This window comes from Indicator indicator, chromosome 26, assembly GCF_027791375.1.
Source record: "Indicator indicator isolate 239-I01 chromosome 26, UM_Iind_1.1, whole genome shotgun sequence".
NCBI lineage: Eukaryota > Metazoa > Chordata > Aves > Piciformes > Indicatoridae > Indicator > Indicator indicator.
In genome coordinates this window covers 2,354,967-2,374,570 of record NC_072035.1, presented here as the reverse complement: position 1 = coordinate 2,374,570, position 19,604 = coordinate 2,354,967, and the positions used below count along the sequence as shown (strand labels likewise).

General features: G+C 39.5%; 1 protein-coding gene across 1 annotated transcript in view; it reads right to left on the bottom strand.

Annotated features, from left to right (window-relative positions):
* Positions 1 to 10,747: 10,747 nt before the first annotated feature.
* The window catches only part of MAPK1 (mitogen-activated protein kinase 1), a 28,285-nt gene continuing 19,428 nt past the window's right edge, over positions 10,748 to 19,604 (bottom strand). Inside the window, exons 4-8 of the mRNA XM_054392838.1 lie at positions 15,958 to 16,074; positions 14,139 to 14,253; positions 13,479 to 13,610; positions 11,537 to 11,646; positions 10,748 to 10,864 (exon numbers count right to left, since the gene is read on the bottom strand). Coding sequence (XP_054248813.1) covers positions 10,748 to 10,864; positions 11,537 to 11,646; positions 13,479 to 13,610; positions 14,139 to 14,253; positions 15,958 to 16,074 — 591 coding nt within the window. The remainder of the gene's footprint in view (positions 10,865 to 11,536; positions 11,647 to 13,478; positions 13,611 to 14,138; positions 14,254 to 15,957; positions 16,075 to 19,604) is intronic.

Genomic DNA, 19,604 nt, shown 5'->3' with positions numbered 1-19,604 from the left:
CCTCTTTGGGAAGAGCTGGTTTGTATGCAGAGCCAGAAGAAGAGAATTGCTACTAGGGGCCAGGAGGGACAAAACTTTAGACTAGAGAGTTGCCATGCATTGCATATTGCTTGTGTGGTCTTGTCTGGTCTCAAGTCAAGCAGATGTTGAGCAAAACCAGTTGCAGCATTCCACAAGTCTTTTTACAGTGCTGTGATCTCATAAGGCCGAGCACAGCTTAGCAGAATCCCAAAGTCAAGCAGGGAAATAAAGCCCTTCCACTCCCTTATCACCCTTGGCTCTAACCATGCTGGTGTTGAGCCTGGGACTTTCTCAAGAGGAAAAATGTGGAGGAGCAATTCCAGAGAAACTCTCTAAATCTAGATGGATTGATGATAAGAAGGAACGAAGCTTAATGCAGTATCAAATCCAACCCTTTTCTGCTTCAAAGTAGAGCAGCCAGAAAGCAAACAAGCATCACACAGGACCCATGTTTTCACCCCTGTCCAGACATCTTTAATGGTCTTGAAGCAGCTCTCAATGCATACAATCCATGCTAGTGGCTGGAAAGACAATGAAAATAAAAGCTGCAAAGGAATAATTATTTCCACTACTAACTAGACACAGGATATATTGCTTTTGGTACAATGCCATTTATTGTCACAAGAAGAAAACCAGTGATTAAGTTCAGCACACATGAATTATGCAGACCTTTGCCATGCTGGAACAACAGTGCATTATACTTAGAGAAATGTCACCAAGTCAGCTGTAAAAACAGCTTAGTACAGTTCTTCTCAAATACCAAACAGATGCTCAAAACCAAGTTTATAAATTACGTTCAGCTACGAAAGAATGCTTCAGAAATGACCACAGTTGTGTTGTTTTCTTTTATCCCCACACTTCTGCCTGGAGCATTGCACTTGTGCTGCAGCTGAGAGAAAACACAGGATTAAGACCACGTAGCTATAGTGACAGCAACAATCTTCATGTCAGTACTTCCGAGTGTGTAAGCTGGCCACCAAAGGTTTGTGTTCCCTCCACAGCTGTGAGCATCCCTATTCAAAAAGCCAGCAGAAGTATGCACATGGACAAACACTAACAAAAAGCTTTCTAGAAACACAGAATGCATTACAAAGTCTAAAATCTGAACTCTTTGAGTCTGTAATGTCTCAAATACAAGTTAGAATATTTATGAATTTTAACACTTCCAGGTAGACAGGTTTTACAGTCAACATTTCCCTTAAGTACTAGCTATTGAAATCAAGTGAAATAGGAACCTTCCCAGTTCACTTGCAATATGAGTCTCCAACTAAAACTCTGGATATTCAGCATTTTTGCATTTGCAGTTTTAAGGCAGAAAAACACCTTCAGAGCAAGCCATTTAGTCTTGTAGCTAACAACTATAAAAATCCCTAAAAGGTGCATCTCAAGTCTTTCAGTAATATGCAGATATTAACAATTTTTGTGGCATTCTCTTACTGCACTGGGTTGTTTGGGTTTTTTGTTTGTTTTGTTTTGCTGTAAAAGCCTGAATTCTGAACTGGTTCTCAGCTGTGCTGAGGCATGCATCATAGCTACACAGACTACATTTTTCCACTGTTTTTTCTGGGTTGTGTTCAAGGTCAGCATTAAAATTGTACAGTGGAATTCACAGATCACTACTACACTGTGCACTGCCCTCCTTGGTGCTGCCCTGAGCTACAGGAGAGTTGCTGCTCTGCACCACCAACTTTTCTCCCCAGAGTCAGCAGATGTAACCAGCAGCCTAGGAGTCAGCTGCCTGCAACCCCAGCCCAGCTCCATGAATCACAGCTGTGCCCTTAGCTCAGCTTTACAGAAGCAAACAAAAGTTGAGCTATGAGACTGTAGGTAATCTACAGCCCTGCAAGATAAAGAAAGCAAGAACAAAGAAGTGAAATCATCGAGTCATTCACAGAAAAGACTCTGGAGAAAAATACCAACATGGAAAGCATTAAAACCTTGAGGAAGAGCAGCTCAGTGGAAGACAGGAACTCAGCAAGATCAAAGGTCAGCCCAGTTCAAGCAGCAATCGAAGGAGACATGCAGAAGCTCTACTTCAGCTGGCAGCTAATACAGCTGAGCACACACAAGGCTCACAAGTTAAATGAAAGTATTAATTCTGTATTTTTAGGTGAAAAAATGCTGAAAATCCACAAGCTGTCAAGATATTTCTTGCTCTTTTCTGGGCACTCAGAACACTTTAGGGCTCTTGTTTTCAGCCTTCCTGTACATACATAAGCTACCTCTGCACCAAATGAAAAGCTTAAAGGATCATGCACTTCTCTATCATGTGATTAGATAGAAAGGGAAGGAACTCCAGGAAAATGTACCCATGCCGAGAGGAAGACGAGAGGTGATTTTAGGGAAGTAGCAGGGAGCTTTCATTATTCACAAATCATTTAACCATTTAGAGTCAAAAAGAGAAGAGTTTGAACCAGGGACCACTGGACTTCAAGCAAAGCTCCTAACAGCAACAACGACACGCAGGGGAACTGGGTTTTGTGCCACACTACAGCCAAAGGTACTGTTCCTTTCTGTTCCTTTTGTCTGCTTTTGTCTTGCCTTCCCAGAAATCCCAGTCACCAGGTCACATGTTGTGCTTCCAAAGGGAAGAGACTCAGGAGACCTTCCAGCTTCCATGCTTACCTCTTCACTGGTTTTACATCAGTTTAACCAAAGAGATCAGTAATATGTTATCAGCAGGAAGCTTACAAATCCTATAGAAGGTTTTTGGAACAACTAGAACTTGTTTAGACTCAGTTTGAAGAGGAAGACAAAGAGAAAAGTAAACGATCAATAGCAAGATACAGTGAAAAAACAGGCAGGGATCTGGGAAACACCTGAAGGAAAAGTCTTCAGTGTGAGGGGTTACAGAATAGTTCTGACATCTAGCTCCCAAGGTTAGCCTTCATATGACCACCACATGACTGGGACCACATCTCTGATGGGAGGTGAGAACATTGGCCACTTCTTGCACCTGGCTAAGCACCAGGATGTTGTTTTGCTGCTTCACCAGAGCTGCCTTTGCAACCAGAGTTCAACTTGCTGAAGCTTCATGAGTGGTGAAATAAGAGCATGATAACCATCAACAGACATGGCACATAGCAATGTGAAGAAGTTCCTAAGTCTTCTACATGCCTCAGATGGTTTCCTTACTCTTGAAGCTGATCAAACATTACATATATGCAAGTTAGTAGAAAGAGCAACTGAAAAAGAAATGTGCACAACACAGAAGCTGGCATCTTTGGTCTGCACAGTCTTGGGGATAGAGCTGTACAAAGCTTGATGCCATCAAACCTGCACTACTATCTCTTCCAATAAACACAGCTTTACTCCAAAACAGTTCCTCATAAGCCTTCAGGAATGCTTGTGTGCACCAACTCCCCCAGCACAGCCAGCCCACCAGAGCACCCAAAGGCTATGGAAATAGGCCAAGCCCACACAAACCACAAGCCCACACCCAGACCCAAGCACCCATCTCTACAGTCTTTGACTTCAACAGTTTAAGAGTGCAACTATACTTGAAGCTTGCATTGGAGAGGATCACTGACCAGTTTTGGGGAAACACAGGAAATGTGTGTGGTATTTCAAACTAACTCTACTTCAACAAGGATTACAGGAGCATTAATCAGTAGCTTGTCAAAACCTCCACTGAGACAGGCTGCAGTGTAGTCACACTCTGAAGTAACTCACTGAAGCACAAGCATTCTGCCAGGGAGAACAAGGAAAGCAAGAGGCAGCTCCAGTCCACAGAAAAGTGAGAACATGCATAAACCTATCTCTGGCAAAAATAAAATTTTGTAATATTCTGGGGAAAAGAAACTGGGAAAAAGATACTCTGCTGTGAAAGCCAAAGAGGGGATGGAGAGATGAATTGTGACAAGCCAATTCTCAGAGTTGTTCTAAACTTGTCAGTTACAGTTGAGCTCTCTTTACTTTCAGGTCACATTTTCTGTGCTTTCATATTAATCAGAGAAGTTTCTAGCTGCCATTATCAAACCACACCTTTTAAGAGTTCAGTTCTTTGGCACAGACTGATTTTAGGCTAAAACCATAACAAATAATGATTAAAACCAAAAAGAAACCCATGAAAAGCCCATGACAGTGATGTAAGCTTACTTGCATATCTCCCAGAACTCATATTTCCAATTCTTGGCTTCTCCAATTTGCTTTCCAGCTGGCCATGTATACAGTGGAGCAAACACTCTTGAGTATTTGCAGATACTCAATGTGGGCTGCTCACGACTGCAGCGCTCCGGCGACGGTCACTGCCTAGCGTGGCTGATGTGACACCCATGGATGCTTCAAACCCAAATGCCAGTCATTCTAGACATGCACAGTACTATGCTGATTTGGTAATACAGGGACACAATTTAATGATTTTCTTTGCATTTGTTTTTACAAGATTCAGATGCCAAAACCAAAACAGAACATTAAGTTACCTGATTTAAAAAAAAAAGAAAACCACGTACGTTTACAACATCAAAAGAATAAGACAAAATATAAACCTTTGCTACTTACAACTGATCTATACAGATGAACCAAATCACAAAGCTGTCACAATAGAAACGTTTAATTGTTACAATGAATAAGAACATACAGAAAATGATTCCTTTAAAATTTTTTTTTCTTTTTATAAAACCTTCCTTTGCTTTTTTTTTTTTTAATTTATTTTTATTATTTTAAACTTACCATTAACTAAATTAGCTATGCAGGACTTGTGGGGTACATGACTAAGAAGGCACCAACAGTACAAAGCAAAGACAAAGCAGTTCTGAGTATTCTGAGTGCTCTACACTGATACAACACAAGAAAAGGCAACAATAGTAAGTAAACCAGCTGCAACCTTTAGAATTTTGTTATAGATTTACAAAGGTAGCCCAACTTTTACACTTCCTCTGACATTTCACTTAGTTTGATCACAGCACATGCTACAAAAACCACTGTAAGCTTCACTTTACTAATGTGCACTTTTCACTAATTTAGTGTCTTGATTTCATTAACTAAACCATTTTGAACCACAAACGTATTTAAAACTTAGTAAAAGGATTGTTTGGACTTTTTTTGTTTAAACCACTGCATTTACAAAAATATCTCCCCTAAAATCTGGGATTGCTCGAAGACATTGCTGTACAAATATAAAAGTACTATGCAAGGGACCAAATTCAAGGGTACATGGTGTGTATGTATAGACCTATATTTATACCATATCACGGTGCTGTAACAACACAATAAATTTATCAATAACCAAGGACTATATAAACTACACTAACATAAGCAAATATATATTAATAAAGTTTAAATCTATAGTACAGTTGCTCAGCAAACCACCTGGACATGGTATAAATATATCATAGCATATTACAGGGTTGGTTTTTGTTGTTTTGTTTTTTTTTTTTTCTTTCTCATTTTTCTCATTCTGCAAGGAAAAAACAAGCTCAGCTCCTCAGGTTCTGTTTGGCCACTGCCAAGTAATGTCACCACTGCTACTCCTGCAAGCTCCTGGTGCCACCACACCGCTCAGCCCATGTAGTGTGTTATACACTTCAGGTTTGATAGAACATGGTATCAGGATCAGGAAGGATCCGGTGACAGTCAGGACAGCAGAGGAAGATGCTCCTTTGCCAAAGCATCCACAAGAATTTGATGTTTGCATATTTTATTTTTCAGCTGCAAGGTTGGAATGTTTTTGACAGTGAGTTGTTTACATTCCTTATTCCCAAAACCTCTTCACCATGAAATATGGATGTTACTTGATTAAGAGTTGCTGTTCTCTGCTCTAAAATATAAAAACTACATAAAGAACAACAACATAAAAAAACTAAACCCAAAAATTAAAGTAAAATGCTGAAATCACTGACCTAACACAGTGTTGTTATAGGCACCTTTTAAACTATTTTCAAATTCTGACCAAAAAAACAAACAAAAAAAAGCTTCTGCATTTGCTGCATCAGCAAATTGAACACAGGGATGTTTACTGGAGTCTGTAAAAGGCTGATGAATGTGGTTACTGATACTGATGGGTTCAGCATAAATAGTGAAGGAAGAAAGCCTTAAAGCACCAGATGTTAGGTAAAGCAAACTCTCAGCTTCTCACTTGGAGAGATAGAATGCAGGGGTAGGTCTACACCTCCCCAGAAATCCCAAATGAAAGAAAGTATGACAAAAAGAACTGGGAAAGAGAAAGCTGAAGCTGCCAAAGTTCTTCCTTAATAGTGAGGCGTTACAAACTAATTCAGTAACAGTCGTCATTCCAACCATGCCAGCAGTGATTCCTGTAGTAGCAGTGATCCTACAAGAAGCAGAGATTCTAGAAATATTTCAACTTTTCCAAAGTGATGAGAAAAGCATTTTGGTAAGGATGTGCAGGAATGCCCAGAGACATCACTACACTGGCATCAACAGTCAAGTGCATATTTCTGTAGAAATGTTTTTAGCATAGGTTCCATACCTCCACTCAGTGATCTCTTGTGCAGCGTCCTGACAATGCTCCCAGTATGTTCCCCACAACAGAGGTTTATGTACCACAGGAACTTCCTAATAGAAAATGCCCTTTAATGGTGAACCCTTCCTTATTTAAAAATTAGTTTTGGCAGACTAATGCTAAAACTAGAGGAAAAAGAAAATGTTTAAATGGAATCTTGTAAGCACCCTTATCTATTGAAGTCTATGTTAATGGCTTTCTAGATTTCTTTGAAGAGCAGACTAAATGGTATGAGGAAGCCTGGAGTTATTAACCAGCAAGCATCCTTATATACTACAGTAGAAACTGAACCTGATTTCCATTCAAACACGTTACCCAAGAGGAAACCAAAAACTAATTCTTAATGTTAATGTGAAGATATAAGATTTAAATTTATTTCCAGGAATTACAAGTGCATTTTGTTCATATTAGCAAGCAGTCTTTATACAATCCATTCTTCACTGCTGCCAAAATAAAATGAGAAAAAAGACAGCAGAGATATGAAAAGCTAAAAATAGAACTATTTTTTCCTAAGTTATTTGTTGAATAGCATTTCAGTTGAACAAAACTCAGAGGTAACAATAGATTATTTTTTTTCTCAATCATAGGCATGTGGCACTTAGACAATCATCTTTGCACAGAAAGCTTTAACAGTCATGCGAGGGCACAGTAATTATTTTAAACAAGGCAAATTTCTCACCACAGAGAGCAGTGGGGAAAGAAAAGGAGGCACTGCACTGGAACATAACACCTAGTAAACTCCACATTATACAATTTCAGTAACAAATACTTGAAAAGATCATTAAAAGGTATACAATTTTAAACGTTATTTAGTGCTAGCTTTGTTTGGTTGTCCTAACTCAGCATTATCAGAAAAGTTTGATAGTACTTGACAACAGAACAGTACTTCATGTCACGAGCTCATGGAGGCTTGATTACAAATCACCATAGTGTAGGTTGCAAGAAATGAACTTGAGATGCTGACATGCTGTAGGAGCAAAAGTAAAATCAAACTTTCTCATTTAAAGATGCAGTGTTCCTCTCTGCAAGAATTCTGAACATCAGTGATTAGATTCAAATGTTAAAACTATCAATCCTCATTTGAAGCATTTCATTGGTATGCAGAATGTAGACTGAGTTTATTAACATCAGATTTTGTTTTCTCGCTTGCCACCTCATACGGATGCCTTCCCCAGAGAGAAGCATTCCCCATTGGGTCATCATGCCATTATGTTCTTTGTTAATCTTCCACCACACAGTGAGTAAACAGCAGCTGGCCAGCTGCCACTCATTCTCTTTGCACAAGTCTTATAAACACTACTACACGGGATGAACTTTGGAAGTACAAAGTTACTGGTTAAACTCTAAATGATCTCTTTTAGAAACGGCAGGGAGAAAAAGGTACAAATTTTGTCAACACATGGAAAAATGTTTCTAGATGAATTCAATTGATTTGGGTTCCTATGTGGTTCTCACACTGTATAGAATACCTGTATGTACAGCACAGGACACCCAAACAAGTGCATAAGCAAGATTAACATGAACACAACTTATGCTGTAATCCATAGCATAACGGTATCAGCTCCACTGGATGCTAACCATTTCTAGTTAAAAAAGGAAGTGCAAAAAAAATCTGGGATGTCACTGACTTAAAGTGCCCTGAATAGTAGCTTTTCTAAAAAAAATGCCAGCGACTTCAGTAAAGTCAGAAAAACATAGTTCATGGTGTAAACTTCTTAGAGGTTAATGAATTCTCTTCTTGGATATTGATCCAGGAGTGAAAGGAACCACTGCATCTTTCAAACCAGAAAGCAAGCAGTTAAAATACGGCCAGCAGTAGGTGCACTTACAGTACAGTACTGCAACAGGTCAACAATGGGCATTAGCATAGGAGTGTCAATTACAATTCTTCAGGCTTAAAAGATTCATTGAAAGCATGAAAAGCCAAAACTACCAGGAACTGCCCTCCTGAATGGCTCAAAGGAGTTAGTGGATAAGCTGAGAGAGGCCACAAGACATGACCAACAATAAAGAACTGGGAAGAGGAACAGCAACGTTTGAGCATGCCCAGTCCTTTAAGTCCTTGTCCTACAAAAAAAAGAGCAGAGACATATTTCAGTGAAGACAGTTTTAACATCACCCTTCCACCCAAGCATGTTTCCTATCCCTATGCTTTACATGATTACCACAGAGAGCAGTACCAATACATGTTAAAAAGAAAAGAAAAAAAGCCAGAGACAGTGACTATCAGTACGTGACAATTATGAATTTAATCTTCAAAGTATTAGGAATATTAATTGTAGCTAATGAAGTACATGATTTGGTTATCTCAAGAACATGTTCTCTTCACATTGCTTCTCAATTCCAAAAACTACAGCCAAGGGGGAAGCTGTGAATCTCAAGAACCAACCCCCCTGAGAAGAGCTAGCTGATTAAGTCCAGAGGGTGCTCAGGGGAGCAGAAACACAGAAAGAAGCAGTGACTGTCCCTTTCAAGCCAACTCCTTGGGAATGACCTTTACTAGGATGTCAACAACTGATGTTTAAACTGTTGAGGTGTGGCATAGCTAGTAATTGTAACCATTCTAACCACAGGTGACTAGGGCAAATTGCCATTAGAACATTTTTGGGTTGAGTAGAATATTGAAATTTCATTATCATGTCAGCCAAGTCAGCCCCTTGTCTAAAGGTAAGATTTTTAGCAAAACAGAAATTCCCATCAGCACTGGATCACTGATATCTTTATCCCTAATCCCTTAATCCCTAATACAACCTAGGTAAGTATGGCAAAGAACCAAGCAGGAGAGATCCTAAACATTTATCCTAAATCCTATAGAAATCCTAAAGATTTACTATAAGTTAGATGTTTTCTCTTCCTTCCTTCACACTATGACCCATCAATAACAGGTTTCATCTTACTCCTGAAAATTGATGTCATTTTCTTCCAGACTGGGCTCAGGTACTGCCAGAGCCTCTTGTACAGAATTCCTTCAGAAAAAGCAGAGAAAAAACAAGCACCACACCCGTTTCTGTGTCCCAGGTCTGCCTCTTGGCAATAAGGCTCTGTGTGTGAAACTCAAATTTACCAAACTTTGAATTATTATAGTTTTAAATCATAGCTAGCAAACCTAAATAAACCCAATACAGTGTTTCTAAAGAGCAGAATGACTTATCTGTGAACTTCCATACATTTGAATAATCAAGCCAGTGGCAAGAGAAGTTACTCTTAAGTAAAAACTGTATTTTCAGAAGTTTCCTCCACCTGTTGGGCTTTTTTTGTTACTCTGTTTCTTTCTTTGATGGATATCTTGCAGTGAGCACCTCACTGGCTCAAAGCCTAACCCTTCTGCTGAAAAACCTGTGCTTGTAGAACCCTGCTGCTGCTGCTGGAGAATAACACAGGAACTATTTTTAAGCCATAAACCAGGCAACCTAGGTAAGGCCATCTTCTTCTGCTTGTTTTTCTCTTCCAGACACAAAACACTGCTGCTTTGAACTATTAGTATCATAGAAATTTCCTAAAACTAGGTAGAAGGAAGAAGTATTTTACCATGAAAGTGGCACAACACCAACAGAGGTTGCCCAGAGAGGAGTTAAATTTCCCATGCCTTTGGAACCATTTCAGGTCAGGTTGGACAGGGCTCTGAGCAACCTGCTCAAGTTGAAGATGTCCCTGCTCCCCACAGTAGGGGTGGACTAGGTACCTTTAAAGGTCACTTCCAAACCATTCTATGTTTCTAAGTATTATTTACTCACACTGTTTCAGAGGTACTTAAAACTGAAGTGAAATCCTACTGAAGCTTCCATTTGGGTTTTTTTTCCCCCATTAAAATGATGTAAGAGATTTCTCCTTTGTACAAGACATTTTAGGAAGAATGGTTTTTTATAGCATCTGAAGCCACGTTACAAAATGGTCTGTAATATATGAAGCACATTGCCCCCTTAAAGTGCTTTCTGAATAAACTTTGTATTTCATCAACTTTTATTCTGAGAACCACTGTTTAAGTGTAATTCTTATTCCTTAAGCATGACATAAAAAGGTAAATAGCTTAGGCAGTTGTTTGGATTCCCTGTAGGCAATTCAGTGCCGTAAACAAAACTGAACTGTTTCTTCATAACAGAAGAAGTCTGAGGTCAAATGCCTAAGCACAAAGCTACCTTCACACAACTCCTTACTATATCCCTAGAAAAGATAAGTTCCACATCTCACTAGTGGGAACAAGGTTCACAATTCTTCCCCTTGCCCAGGTGCTGTGGAATTGCTGTGACTTTACCTATGCACAACTTAAGATCGATATCCTGGCTGGAACCTAGCAGTCTCCTCAAAAATCAGTTCTTTCAGCTTTTCCTTCGGTAAGTCATCCAACTCCATGTCAAACTTGAAGGGTGCTTCAGCTACAGGCTAAATAACAGAAAAACACATTATTACCATTTTTGATACTACTCTTCAGCTGAATTTTATGGAGTCCCTGTACAGGGTGAAAAATCTGAAAATGTGCTTCTATTAATCCTTTGTATGCTTTATATCTTAGTTTACCACATTTAAAATCAAATCCTACTAAGCAAGCACTCAAATCTAACAAATATTTTAATTTGTAGTTTAAAAGGCTCACAACTTAGTATCTATGTGAAGAAAAATTATATGAAACATTTGTATTTCTCAGAATAAACAGATCTGTATCTTACAAAAAAGTAGCTTATTTCCATCTCCCCTGCTTTACCAAAAGTAAGTGAAATCTCATCAGAACTGTACACTAAACTCCAGAGAACTCAGGCCAGGGGGTTGCACATGTTTAAGCTGATGGCAAAGCCAGTTACTCTCCTCCTTTATCTAACTTTACAAAACAAGCTGACAGCGAGCTGAGAAGTTGCAACTTCAGGACAGCACACCTTAGCATCTCCTGATTGTGCTGTGCCTTCAAAGATATGGAGTGGAAGATATACAGCATTTAGGTAAATTGAAGCAATTCAATCTTAACTCCACTAGAGCAGAAGAAACACTGTTCTTAAACTAAGGAAGAAAATACTCTGCTGCATCATTTAATCAACTTTTAAATTTGAACAACATCTTTACCTCATCACTTGGATCATAATACTGCTCCAGATATGGATGGGCTAAAGCTTGCTCCACTTCAATCCGCTTATGAGGATTAAAGGTCAGCATTTTATCCAACAAATCAAGTGCTAAGAGGAAAAAAAAGTGAGCAAGACTTTAATACAGACTCCAAAGTATAAAGTGCTATAAACACTGATACTACATAGAAAATGCTTGCTGCCCTAATTTCAGTTTACATCTGGAACTCTGCAGCTGTAGCAGAAGCAGCAGAATGCCTTCTGTAACTTGAGCAGAGCATCTTTGCCTGCCCATCCTCTCAGAATTCCCTGGTTACAGTTTCCTTCGGCACAGTCCAATGGATGTGCTCCCTTTCAAAGACTCCTCAGCATCAGAGCGTGTGGCGAGGGGAGAAACGTGTAGAAGAACCCTGTGCTACAATCTGGCTTTAACTACAGCAGAAATTCAACAGATTTTTCCTCACTTGGATGCTTTGGATTTTTGTGCCAAAAATCCAAACCAAGACAGAGCATTTCTGAAATGAGTAAGTATTCCATAACATGTTCTTGTCCTGAAAACTTGGCTGTTTACTGACAAAAATGTCATCCAGAAGCCATGAGGAGTTCCAGTTCATCACAGTGAACTATCCCAGCGTAACTAGCAGCCCAGATACACTCTCCAGCTAAGATGCAATCTATTGAATATTCATGTGATTCAGGCAAAAGCTGTTGAAAGACAACTCGTAAAGGATCCATGGAGAACCTGGAGATCCAGTAAGACAGAGTGAGGTCTGATGAAATTCTGAACAAACGTTACAAGTCAGAGCTACTGCAATTGTTCAGCTACTTGGATTGTGACATTTTCCTTTTCCAAGAAAACAGAAGGGTTACAGTAGCAAGAAGCCCTAAATTTCATTCCATTTTTCCTCCCCACCACATCACTTATGACATAGAACTTTAAAGAGACTTCTTACTGCAGCAAAGTAGTTGTAGCTTTGCATCAGGCTGAGGTGCATACCAAGCACTGCAGAAGAGACAGACCTCACCACTGCACTTGAAGGCAGCCTGGGAAGGCTGCAAACTTGCGCAGTGATTAACATTAAATATTGTGGTGCGGCTTTCTTGGCACTGTCAGCTCACATGCTCCCTCCGTGCTGGAGCACGTTATGCACGGAGCTTTTCACCAAAATGATTGACAAACAGCTTTCTGAAAAACTGCTCTGTCAAAGCTGCTCTGAAGATGGAGCTGAGAAGGTGTTGCAGAAGTCACGCGAACGGCATGTTCCTGGAGCAGCTCAGCGTGTCAGCACCGCTACAATTGGAGCTGTCACAAGCCCACAGTGAAATTCTCACATTGATGAGTGCTGTTATAAAAGCAGAATAAATCACTGCCGTTTCTCTCAATGATGAGGATAATCAGCTCTACACAGTTCCATCTGCAGAAATCAGCTTTTACATGTTAGTGCAGGGCCCGAACATATTCACTAAGAGTAAATTGTCATCTCGGTTTAAAAATAAGACTTATGAATTGTCAGAGCAGGTAGGAGAGCACTGCACTGGAAATACAACCACTCTGAAACCGCCTGAAGCAGAATTTAAAAGGCAAGTTAACAGCTATTAATACCTAGCAAAACAAAATCCTATTTGCCTTTTAGCAAAGCCTTGTTAAAGGCAACAATTACAACATTCCCTTCTTCTCTTGCTTTTGCTCCACTTATAACAATTTTTTAACCTATTAAATTCCAAAGACAATAACCAGTTAGGATTTATATTTTACATGGAAGTTAAAGACCAAACACCACAACACAATCTCAGAATTACTAGAAATGGCTTTAAAAAGATAAGCCAACATGAAGATTTCATGCTGGTTTATGACTTTATGTTGGATTTATACTTGGGGTGGCTTAAAAAAACCCACCATCCTGCTGCTGTTTTCTGATACAATGTAATAGAGCATAAAATACCTTTGGGGTCAGCATTTGGAAACAGCCTGTTCCATGGTACCTTATTTTTGTGTGGTAGGGAAAGCAAGTAGTTTCTGGCCTTTAAATTTATTATACAATTCAAATCTTCTTGGGAAGGGGATCCAAGTATACCTAAAAGATATAAAATGCAATCAGTGCACATTAAAGTGTTTACATCACATTTGCTAAAACTTAGTATTAAAAATGCTGGCAAGAGGATTTCAGACTAAGAGTACGGAATACTTCAGAATTTTTTAGATGCCTTCAGTCAAAAGGTTTAAGTTATTTTTTTCTCATTAATAAACAAATGCATTTGAGGTTTGTAACCTGTCTAGAAGGTCAAATTAAGAGGTGTGTCTTCAAAAATGGTTAAAAACGTGACCTGCACCTATTAGTATTTTGGAGCTTTTATTTTTACAATGTCTCTGCTTATGTACTGAATGAATTGCTATGTTGCCTTTAGTTAGCCCCCAGATCCCTGATTTGTTATAGAAATCACTGCAGAACTACCCAGAGGGAACAGATGCTACACCTACAGATCCATACGTTACACACTGACCAGTGAGAGAAAAAAAATGAGCAACCAAAACCAGTCTAACTGGTGGAAAAGATGGAGAGAGACAGATGGGACACAGAAATGCTACTTCTATGAAAGCTTACCCAGGATATGGTTAAGTTGGTCAAGGTAGTGTTTTCCTGGAAAGATAGGTCTGTTGGAGAGCATCTCTGCCAGAATACAGCCCACTGACCAGATGTCAATAGACTTGGTATAACCCTGCAAGTAAAGCAGAACCACATTCTTGTCAAATCTGTGCATAATTGCAGCAACATGTTACTGGAGCAGATTGTGATATTGCATGCAGAGAAACCTTTTTCTTTTTAGATGAGTCATGATTGTCATGCTGTTTGGTCTTTCTGTACAGAATGAAATCGTTAATAATTGTGGACCAAAACACTGCTTTGAAAGGGTGGCAAGGAAGACCTATGTCAGACATGGCATATCTGTTTTCCAAAAGGATTCTTGAAGTTTAGCTAAACATATCACCAAAAGAAAATTTTTAGGACTCCCTAATATTATAGCAATTTAATGAATTTTGGAAACAAGCTGTTCTTAATTCCGTAGCTTCTAAGAGCATGCTAAACACATGTGAAGAAAGCCATCCTTCCTTGTACGATCTAACATCACATAAATAAACAGCCTTCAGCAAAGGGGCAAAAGCAAAATAGACTGTGGGTTAGCTGACTTGTAAGTTGCAGCAGTAATGAAGAAGTCAAGAGAAGGCCAAGAACAGTAAAGGGAATTAAAGACAACTGGAACAAATTTGCCATAATGTCACATGTATGGATAATCTGTCTCATCCACAAGAAGAGAAGCACAGGGTAACACAGGGGTGAGCTCACCTCGAGAACCCTGGCCCTGTAAGCTCCCTTGCCTTCCTTTCCCATAGCCTGCTGCTCACCATGCCCCCTCTCGTTAGCAAGGAGCTTCCCACCAAAGTTGCTATCTTTGCTGGATCCACAGCCACTTCAGCACTGGCTTCTCCAGACTCGATCACCTGATCACTCATTTGCAAAGCACCGTAATTCTAAAAGGAATCAGGCTACAGACCAGGAAATACTAAGAAATTATTATTTTCTTGTAAAAACTGCTGGCAAATACATATAGATATCCAGAGACAGGGGTAGGTTGCCCTGTGTTTATGGCCTCAATGAAAGTTTAAAGTATGAGAAGCTGGGAAAAAGCCCTCAGCTGAAAGTGCATTAGACACTATTGCCACAACAAATCAAACCCAACAGCCCAAGGAGCAGTAATCCTACAGAAACAACAGTCTTTGAGGAATATAAAATACAGAGACAGATGTCACATGTATTTTGCTAACAAGTGTTTGGCTGCAGAAACTAGTGCAAAGGTTATGAAGGAAACCCACTACCCATTACTGACACCACACAGGGACTGGATACACCCTGAGACAGCCAGAGAGGAGAATAAGAACAATTCCAGGCATAAAAAAAATCCCCAAAGGGCTGATTTTATTAAAACTATGGGTATGCAATTAAGATTGACACGCACCAAAGATCACATGCCTTCAGAATCATATTCACCCTCATTATATATTCTAAACATAAATCAAGATGTCAAGATAATACTAAGGCAGCATTTGAAAGCCTTGATGAAGGCAGCAGTAAAACGCTCTCATTATCAGCACTTCTGTCCTGCTCTGCAGAAGAGCATTTAATAGAAAGCTTCATGACTGGCAAGGCACTGGACACCTGGGAACTCAAGCACAAGATTACTCCATTGTAATATCCAGTAACTGTACCTGGAATCACAAATTGATTACAAGCCAGTAGCCCTACTGCAAATCCATGACCACATGTGTTCTGATACTAAAAACACAGCAAGGGGATGGCGGGGAGCAAAGCTTACAAGTGAACGGCCAGCAACAGAGGCACCACAACAGTGCGCTGTGGTTCTCACCTTAGAATTCAGCATGATTTCAGGAGCCCTGTACCAACGTGTGGCCACGTATTCCGTCAAGAATCCTGTGTGATCATGATCTGGATCTGCAACACGAGCCAGTCCAAAGTCACAAATCTGGTTTTAAAGAAATGATATAAAAAAAAAAAAAGGCATATTAAGAAACATACAGCTTCCAACACCACAACAGTACTAACTGTCCTCTCCCTAACTCACAGGGTAACACACCTACAGACACAGTGATGGGAACCTCTATTTACAGAAACAAATAATTGCACAAAGGTTAAGGAAAATGTTTTGGATTAAGTACAAAGCATATTTGAGTCAGCCAAGTAGAGGCAGGAAGAATAAACAAACAGTTTGGGAAAAACAGATGTTCCTGGTACACAATTTCTGTCCCTCTATGAGTTTACTGAACAACACCTTCTCTGCCAGGTATGTGTGCTCCAACATGTTATTAGAAATTTATCAGAAAACTAAAAAATATTAAGATTTCCAGAAAGCAAAATTACCAACACATTGGTAGCCAAGTTCAGTACCCATTTTTACAAAAGCTACCAGGATGACTGCATCTCTGCACAAGAAACATCCTATGCAATCATGAGGTAATGGTAGACTGGAGAGATTGCAGGTTGCTGAAGGAAGCATGACCTTTAATAAAAAGAAAAACAGACACAAGAAAATACCTCTCAATCCTGTATCAGGAAAGTAATTTTATCTAACCATGAAAAGCAAAATAAACTTTGATCTAGACTAGTGAGTTCAACAAAAAGGGAAAACATGGTTTTATCTGTACTCTGGTAAGGAAGCTCCACAGCTTTTAGAGCTATTTAGTGTCCTCTATAGTGTCCTCTAGAGCTATTTAGTGCCAAAACTGAACATGTGAAGACAGACAGTGTGCTGGAGTACAGCTGCTATTCCTTTCCTGCCTTCCAAAAGAGAAGTTGGAAGCTTTTTGAGTGACAGTTTAGACACACTGATGTGCTTTCACTAGCACCCAACAAATCACTTTATGGTAACACCCAAAGAGTATTCGCATGAAAGAATTGGTGCTCTTAAAAAACCAGGGTATCAAATGCAACAGTGGAAGTGGTCAGGAGGTTCCTCTGATGCATGTTTTATGATAGTTTAGTGTTTGATAGCCAAGTGTGTACACTAAGAATATAAAAAAAGTAACAGTTTACTGTAGACAGTGGAGACTGTAACAGATAATCCCACCAAAAAACGCTGAAAGCTTTGTACCCTGGCAACACGCTCCTGCGCTCTCCTGGAGGGACAGCCTGGGAAACAACTGACAGATCAGTTAAGGAAGAGGGCATTCAGCTCACTACAAGTTACACCTGAGCAACAAGATTCAGCAGCTGACTGTTAAACAGAGAGACTAAAGAAAAGGCAATGATAAAATTAATCTGGCTGCATGGGATGACTCCTCTGACTTTAGCTACATATTAAGAACCCCCATAAACCCCCAATCCTTAGAAAACAAGCCCAAAGAGAACCCTTTTAAGCATGCCAAGGTTTTCTCAGGCTACAGAAACAGAGCAGCTGCTTTGCGTGCAATTAGCAGCTTACATAAAGCAACTCAGTACAAATAATCAGAAAAGTCTGCTGTAAAGACAGAAGCAAAGAAACTGTGGAGGGCAGCTTGATGGACCGCAGAAAATAATTATGCAGGCAGACAAAACTACTGTAATCTCTTCCTCCTAATCTTAGGAAAAAAGCTAGATAAGACTATAGGCAAGGAGACTTGTGCAGAATTACAGCATTACACATGGGAAACTGCTATGATTTGTCACTCTTAACACAAAAGAAGAATGACACTCTCCAGTCCACAGTCAAGAGAATAAACTGAATTACAGAAGGTGTCTGTGAATCTCTGAACTCAAGGAGAAAAATGCATATGGGATGAAAAGGAAAACTAATGACAAAGAGAGTTCATTAAAATGACAAAAAGCCCCCGCTGACTGGAGCAGAAACAGGTTAAGCAGAGGAGAAGAAACACCATTAGTGAGAAAAGCATCAAGGTTGAAGCTGCAAGAAAGAGGTTTTTGGCTATTAGCAGTGTTTTCACCAGCTGCAGAGCTGGCCAGGAGCATTAGCAAGGCAGAACAAAAGGGAAGCTGCCTGAAGTCCTGGTGCAAGGGATGAAGCACAGACTGACTGTACCCTAGTGAGGGCAGACAGTTCTTTCCCTGTGGCAACAGAACACACTGAACAAAGCAGATACTTAATTTGGGGGGTGGGCGTGGAAAAAATTGTGAATCCACAATGCCTGTTCAAATAATAACTGGAAGAAGTCAGAGCACCAGAAAGTAGGCTTAGGCTTCTCAGTCAGAACTAAACCAAAAGAAGCTAATGACAATCAAAATACCATGAAAATTTTGCCTAAGTCATTGTAGAGAATAAAAACCTGCATAAACCCAGGTATGTCAATCAGTGCTTCATGCCTTGGAGAGACAGAACAGGTACTATTAGGAGAGAAGGAATGACTTCCCACTAAATAAACAAATACATAAAATCCCAGCATCCTATTTATATATATATATTTGTTATTTTTATATATATCTATATATTCTACTTCTTGAAAACAGTATTCTTGTAATCAGTATCAGGTATGTTTTTCATTTGTTTGTTGTGGGTTTCTTTAAAGAGAGATGGCTTAAACTGGATGAAGCTCTCAAGCAGATGGGAAGCTGTATGAGGATCATGTACATATGGACTGTTTACTAAGCAAATCAAACAACAGCCAAGAGTGCTTCAATACCTGAAGCTGTCTCACTGAGCAGTCTGTGTGTGCATGTGTATTTGTATAAAAGGAAAAGGAGAGGCTTCCCCTAATTTTAGTTGTTAATAAGACGTAGTTAAAATAGTTGCATCTCTAGAGTAATTTATGAAATTCTGGAGCAGTATAAATTGCTGTTTTCCTCAAAAATCCCAACCTTCTCTCACCACCATCTGAAATCCAAGCACCTAATAATTGTTGGATGTTTAATATTCAGGACTGTTCACTGTGTAGATAGAACAGCACAATTTATAAATGACATGGCTAGACTGTGGTAATGTTAACCAAGTCACAGGAGCAGATTCACCATTCGAATAAGCTGGCACACTGAAGACACTGCAATATACCAGTTGAGAATCTGTTTAAAATAACATGGACATTTTCTGAAATATTAGTGCCACTGGCCTAGGAACATTATATGGTCATGGGATATTTTATCTAAGTGATTTCATTTACAGAATTGCAAATAGGTCAAATTGCTGGATGCAGATAATCATGAACCCTTGTGAAAATATTACCAAAATTATTATTCACTACTTTAGAGTCTACTCCAGGCTGCAGTATGTCAGCATACATCAGCCTCATTCATGGAAAAGATGCCAGGCTGCTAAAGAGAAGACCAAGATCTTCATTACCCAGGACCTTCACTGGAGAGAGATTCCAAGGTAGTAGTTTTCATGGACTCCCAACTCTAATCTTCCACTGCAAATATGTAACAAGAGACAGTAGCTAATTCAACTTATGTACTTCCACCAACTTGCATTCACCATGTGGTAAATCATATTTAAGGTCTCATGTAAGTCTGTAGCAAAGCCTAAGAAAACAGAAACAGCTTTAGGTTTTGCACTCCTTTCTGCCCTGAGCC